This window comes from Limulus polyphemus, unplaced genomic scaffold (genome assembly GCF_000517525.1).
Source record: "Limulus polyphemus unplaced genomic scaffold, Limulus_polyphemus-2.1.2 Scaffold331, whole genome shotgun sequence".
NCBI classification, from domain to species: domain Eukaryota; kingdom Metazoa; phylum Arthropoda; class Merostomata; order Xiphosura; family Limulidae; genus Limulus; species Limulus polyphemus.
In genome coordinates this window covers 160927-168132 of record NW_013665941.1, presented here as the reverse complement: position 1 = coordinate 168132, position 7206 = coordinate 160927, and the positions used below count along the sequence as shown (strand labels likewise).

Genomic DNA, 7206 nt, shown 5'->3' with positions numbered 1-7206 from the left:
CTAAAAATATATAAAATTTCGAGCAGACTAAAGATACAACCTACCTCCTTGAAATGTTGGTTCAAAAGAAAGAGATGGCATCCTAACACATGAAAATAGCTGAGAAAGCCATTAGGGGGACATTCTGAGCTTTCAAATGGTTATTCATGTCATATATTGAAATAAGTGTATATAAGGGACAGTTTCCAAAAATGGAAAGAGGTGAGTGGGGCCACTGTGTTGATTCAATACGTGAGCGATATATCAGCAAAGAGAAAAAATAGGAGGTTCTTATTTTATATTTTAGCTTGTCAATATCAGTAATTTGAGTTTCCAATTTGTACGAAACTAAAGACTTAGCATTTTGACATCACAAACATTTAATTTGAACTAGTGTTGCATTCAACACACCACATGACACACAAAAATTGATGTTTGTGTTCTTTTAATATTTACTTTTAAATTAAGAAATTAAGTAACTTATAATATTAAAATTTGAATTATAATCTACAGTTTAATACTAAAGGTATTGACAAAACTTCATATAGTTCACTAAGATTTTGAATATGAATCAACAAATGCAATGATATGGCCTTTGACCTGTGATCCATCTGGAGAGGGTTAAAATTACTAAAGGCATATCAGAGAAGAGTACCTATGTATAAATTGTTTCATTACCCTCATGAAAAAGCACACCTGTAAGCCACACAAATCAAGAACTGAACATGTGGTGAGATGCAGTATCATACATTCAACAGAATTCAGCTATAGAGCTAGTATTAAATGAATCTTTTATTTACAATAAAGTCAGTGTAGTTAAGTCTTAATTGTAGATAGTTATAGAATGATATATAAAAAGTCAGTACCAAAGTTAGCAAATTCAGTCTGTTGTAAGGAGAGGAAATTCATTACACACTTTAAATAGAAGTCTAAAGAAACATCTTTTAAGTAGATTGTTTATTTTTATTTAATTTTTTTTAACGTTTCAACCACTTGTGTGCCCATCATCAGGAAACTGTCTCTACTTAGTGAAATACTGCATGAGCATTTAGTTTCAATATAGAAAAACATAGAGGGTGATACAAATAATTAATGCTTCTCTTATTTTTCTTCTATTAATGTTGTTCTCATTGCACAATATCTTAAAGTTGTTAATGTAAGTTGGAATGTTGATTTGTTGTGCTGTGTTCATAAATGTGTGATGGGGAATTTCTATGTTCTTTGATCCTAATGCTTATGTTTTGTCTTGTTTCACTTATGTAAGTGACATCACATTGATATTTGAAGATACTTCCGTCATTGAAGTTGCCAGAATAAACCGTCTTCAGATGAACTTTGATTTTAGTGCTTGATTTTTGAATAAAAGTAACTTTGTTGTTTATATTGAGTTTTTTATGCTTGCTTCCAAATGTTTATGATGTTTTGGGTTACATAGCTATGATATGATAAGACACCTATTAGTGTGTCTAAGTTTGTGCATGTTGTTTTCCTTTTCTTTTTTTCTTTCTCTTATTGAGTTTGTTTTTATACTTGGCAAGGTTTTAGTGTCAATGTGTTTAGGGAAGTGACATTTGTTAATAAATGTGTCAGATACTGATTCTAGTTCATGCTGCAGATTGCTGCTACTACATATATTAAATTCTGTGTTATAAATGCATGATAACATGTCAATATTTTGTTGAGTTGAGTGGGTGGAGTCCCACTTTATATAGTTGTTATCATTACCATACTTGTGGAAGATTTTAGTGTTAAACTGTTGGAGTTTCTTTCTATTGTTATGTTCATGTAATTTAAAACCCGGTTTTCATTCTCTTCTTCATGATTAAATTTGATGTTAGAGTGAACATTGTTTACGTGTTGTAGAAATGACTGTTGATGGTTGTTATTTCAAATCCACAAAATACATCGTTGACGTATCTAACCCAGCATGTGGTAGGTTGTAGAGCTGTGTTAATGCCCCGATGTTCTATTTTGTTGATATACAATTCACATAATCCAGGTGAAAGAGATTTGCCCATGCTTAGGCCATCTATTTGTTCATAAGTTTTGTCTTGACAGGTGAAACATATTTTTAGTGCAAAGTGAAACAAGTCTTTCAAAATTTTCAAGCTCAGGTTGTTATGCAATTTGTTAGAATTTTGGGATATAATTTCTATAGCTAGGTTTGTTGCTTCATCTTTCGGTATCATTGTATACATGCAGACTACGTCAAAACTGTACATTTTGTGACAACTGTTGAGGTTTTTGAGACTGCTTCAAAATACTAGAAGACCTCTAACCTTGTATTTATTGTCGTCATGTAATGGTTTGATCAGAAAATCTAGAAATCATGCAAGTTCATGGTTATAACTGCCATAAGTGGAAAGGATGGGGCAAATGTCAATTGGGCTTTTGTGAATTTTTCCACAATTTTTTTAGGTCTGATATTTGGAGTTTCTTGACAATTTGTTTAATGTTATGTGTTTAAGTAGATAACTTTCAATTCTACACAATATTTCATGGATAAAATTGTTTAGGTTTTCATTGTCAGTTGGTATTTTAAAGAACCACATTTTGTTATTCTTGCCTTGAAATGTCTCTGTAGTTTCATTGTCTGTGTTCTTATATTGTTGATTATTTATGTTTCTTTAATTTTGATAGATGAGGCATTCTTGTTTGCTGTTTTACTTCTTAGTTTTTTCTTTGATTGTTTGCTGGAATAATTTTCTAGTTAAATCTTCTATTCTGGCTTTGATCTCTAAGGTAGGAACATTTTTGTGTCATTGCATAATTTAGGTCTTTGTTTAGAATTTCTTCTTGCATTGGTGTTAGGGTTGTTTTTTTATAAATGTACTATATTTGTGTCTTTGTTTTTTGTGTTGTCATGTTTACTGTCTACCAGGTTCCTTCTTTTGATTAACTCAACTATTTTTTTAGTGTGTCTAATTTCTATTTTATCTCTTTGGTTTATCCAGTTTGAGTTGATAACTCCTAAGAGCATGCGTGAGTCGCCTGATGCAGTGCTGAGGGTTACGTAGTCTTGAATCTTTTTTTTTTTTCAAATTATTAATGTCTCTGTACTTTTGTCTGATTATTGCATTTGAAATCTCCTTTTCCATAGTTGATGGTTTAATTTTATAAACTTTAGTAATAACCTCTTCCTGTTCGAATCTTTTTTGTAAATCTGAGGCTACAGATGGTTTTCTCCAATTTTATATTAGTTTTTTTTGCATTTTAGTGAACAGATCTTTTGTTGTTGTGCCATATTTTATCACTAGACTTGTGTTTAAAGACATTTCTTTAAGAGATTGGCTACTGATATTATGGAAGCTAGTTATAGGTAGGTTTTGCAGGGTTGTTGGTGTGTGTAAATGTTGTGAATCACAAAATTCCTTATCACAGTCTTCCAAATACTCCAGAACATTGATCTCTTAGTAAATATTGTAAGGTGACAATTTTCTGTTGAGATTCTACTTGTAGGACTCTTGTATTTAGTTCTTTTATATGTAGTCAAAACATTGTAAAAAGTTAAATAAAAATAAGCAATCCACTCCAAAACTTCAGTCTGTGTTGAGTAGAAAAAAACTTTAATATTTATTTTAATAAGTTCTCAAAAAGTGTACATTAAATTAACTTAGAAAAATCTCATGAATATTAGGCATAAAATTAATAAACCTTTGTTCAAAAGTCAAACAAGATTAATTTTTTGGGTTAAAGCTATTTCATTTCCCAATGTATTACTGAATTTCCAAAATTTGTGTATGTCTGTATATAGTGTACTTTTAAGAACTGCAAAAAATTTATGTTTAATATATTTTTGTTCATTTTCAGATATTTTACCTATCTGTATGAACCACAACTGACAAAGACAAACGGCATATCAGTACAAGTACAGCAAATAATCTTTGATTAGAAAACTGCTAATGTAACACAAATTAAAGACAAACTTACTTCTAAACATCTCCACTGTTTCTTGAGACACAACAGGTGGCTTTAATTCAGCTTCTACAACTTGAAACTCACAAGTAAGTGGCAAGTGTTGAAGGTATCTCAAACGTTTCCTAGCAACCTACAATATTTAAGTTACTTTTTAAATCTCAGAATAAATTAGGTGATATACAATGTTATAGATACTCATGTTTGTACAGTTTTCATAAGAGATACTTATAAAATTAAACAAATAAAAAAAAATACATAAATAAAACAAACCTGTCATGAGTTTGAAAAATATGAGCATGTTTTTCTCAAAGCATCCTACATTACATTTTATCAAAGAGGCTTCACATTAGGGTACCTTATTTTTTAATATCAATAAGCTATAGTGACAAACAACTTCTGATCTTTCCACATTTCTTGTATGCTCTTAAAAAGGCAAGGTCAAATTAATACAAGTTCTTATAAGTCTAAGCTAGCATTGGAGGAGATTTAATAAAAATAAATGTTTACTATCTGTATAACAAACTTTATGTTCTCACATTTGCTACATGCACATAAAAATGTCTTAAACCTTTACACAATTTATGCAGCTATCAAATGTTTTTTAAGTACCACAATTATTTGTAGTCATTATCAGAATAGTTTAAACCATCATTTACTGCTCAATAACTGAAATATTTACACTTCTTTTGGGACATGAACTTTGATAAGTTCACCCTATAATGACCAAAACTTACATAATTATGAGCAACCAAGTTACATCTATTGTGATAGCTAAAATGATTAGAAAACAGTTTCAGTTTTTTTCCCCCTAATACACTACAAAACAAACCTCATCCATTGAAAAACCCTCAAGTTCCAATATCTTAGCAGCCAATGTAGTGGGACAATTCTCCAGACTTCCATACTCCTTTATCAACATACGAACATTCAGAGCATGCAGAAAAATATTCTGCCCATCAGATGCTGTCAGTGAAAGAAAAAAGGTAATGAAAACATAGTAGCTCAAATAAAATACATTATATTATGTAAAAGTAGGCTATCAGTAATGCTTTTTTACTGATACATCATGTATCAAATATCTGCAGAGTAAGTCACAAACATATTTCTTTTGCCTAGATAGCCACTACAAAAACAGTCATTTTTGGGATACAATATTTTCCTTTTTTCTTCTTTTGCTCTCTCTCTGTGTTTGAATATATTTGTCTAATACTTTTGAATATTTAATGTCAGGTATTAACCCTCTCACTGCTGGTAGGTCAAAGTATGCATGTCACGACCTTTTACATAGTTACACTCAAAACTTAAGCTACTTTAGTATCAATGTATATGAATAAACATGGCATCAAAATGTAGTTAATAAATCAAATTTTAATGTTATATACGTTTTAGTTTATTTAAATAAATCCTCAAATTCCCCTTGTATAAGAATCAACATTTGTTTGCTATGCCTTACCCATTCTTTATTTTTTCACCACCCCTCTCTGATGTCCTGAGTTTAAAGTAATTTAATCATTACAGAATAGATATTACTAATGCAAAGTCTCATTTTATAGTCTTCAGTCTACTTTGTTTACAGACATAAAGTAGGAAGACCTACTTGCCACATACATTTGAACATTCTCTTTTACAAGTTGTCAATAATTCTTTTTGATGTTTTCTATTACATCATGTATAATGTTATGTTGTTTGCAGTTGGTATTTTAAGTTAATTACCCTACAGACTGAAAGTTTGCTTTTGTAAGTAATGGAATTATTTTAAGGTACTTATGCCATAGTTAGGAAGCCAGTTAAATTATAATCGTTATTGGACATTGTTTGCTTTGTACATGCTATTATTCTGTGTTCTTATATGCATTCTTCAAATAAAATTATTTACTGCACTAGTACCTTCAATTCCATCAGCAGGCTGACAGCAAAAAAACAAGAGGCCAAAGGTAAGTACTAAATTTCTTGTTTTTATGCATACTTTTTATTTATTGTCATAAAAGTAACTAAGATGTTAAAATTACAAACCTATTAGGTTAGACAAGGTAAGCTCCGTTTGTCGAGTGATTCAGAGCTTGTATCATGGGGTTATTAGTTAGACACAGTTCAGATGGCAATAAAAAAATAAAATAGATGTAGAAAATTATGAGACTTAACCTATTTAGGATAAACAACTGTAGTTTTTCTTTACAATCTGCATTGATTCTAGGGAAAAAAAGGCAAACTTAGATTCATTTTGTATTTTTTGTGATAGTTACAAAGTTGGTCAAATCAACTGAGTCTGTATACAGTTAGGACAGAGAAAATAAATTATAAAGATTCCTTTAGAAGGTTTTAGAGATTATGCAAATGAAATATAAAACTGTAAGATGAGTAAAACAATTTCTAATCTTAACATGAAATCACCTTGCACTCAGACTACATATGTTCATGGACAAATCTTCAGTAAAAACACTCAATTAACTCTTTGACTATGGAGCTAGGTGCACTGCACCTACTACATAACCATAAAAAAAAACATGAGAATAGTCATACTATAACTTTTGATAACGTATATGTATCTTCATAGCTTATCAGTAAACATCACAAGGCTTTTGTAGACAAGATAAAGTTTATTAACTAAGTATTTAGATTTTCTAACTAAAGATTTGCACATGAATTGTTTCTTTTGGAATGTTGACTATCCAACATGCAAAGTAATTTTGAATTCAAGATTAAAAATACTTTTCTTCATCTGAAAATTGTCAAATTTAATTTGGGTAATCTCTATAACCGCCTAAATAAATACCATATAGTATAAGAATTAGAAAAAACTGGAAATATTTTCCAAACATCAGTGAAACATTCTGGATAGTTTTAGTTCCTTCATATATTTATATACTTAACTGTCTCCCCAGGTAGCCTTTACTGCGCATGACACAATGATTTAGTGTCTTACATTCAAAATTTTATTAAATTACTTTTTCTTTATGTTATACAAATTGGAATAGCATAAGATCTTAGCTAATAATCCATATTTTAAATGTATACTAGTTTTAAGTTCTTAATTCTATAAGGAAATATATAACAAGATCCTGATTTTCCAATAGTGTGACCCACGTGACACATTTTCTCTTATCCCTATTTTATCCATCACCCCTGGAAAATGTATGAAAGGAAACATTAAATATTATATAAAATCTTTATTGCTCAAACAAACCATAACTTTATAGCCTTCAATTTTGTTTGGTTACAGAGTTATCAAATAGAAAATCAGACCCCTCCTGCCACATCCTTTCTTTCACAATTCATTGATAGTTCTCTCTTACGTTTCATTATACATTA

At 30.1% G+C, this 7206-nt stretch overlaps 1 protein-coding gene across 2 annotated transcripts in view; it reads right to left on the bottom strand.

Annotated features, from left to right (window-relative positions):
- LOC106457442 (RING finger protein 10-like) overlaps window positions 1–7206 on the bottom strand; it is a 41360-nt gene that overhangs the window by 7818 nt on the left and 26336 nt on the right. For both annotated transcript variants that reach the window (XM_013916862.2, XM_013916863.2), the window contains 2 exons: window positions 4727–4860; window positions 3910–4027 (listed from right to left, as the gene is read on the bottom strand). In XM_013916862.2, coding sequence (XP_013772316.1) covers window positions 3910–4027; window positions 4727–4860 — 252 coding nt within the window. The remainder of the gene's footprint in view (window positions 1–3909; window positions 4028–4726; window positions 4861–7206) is intronic.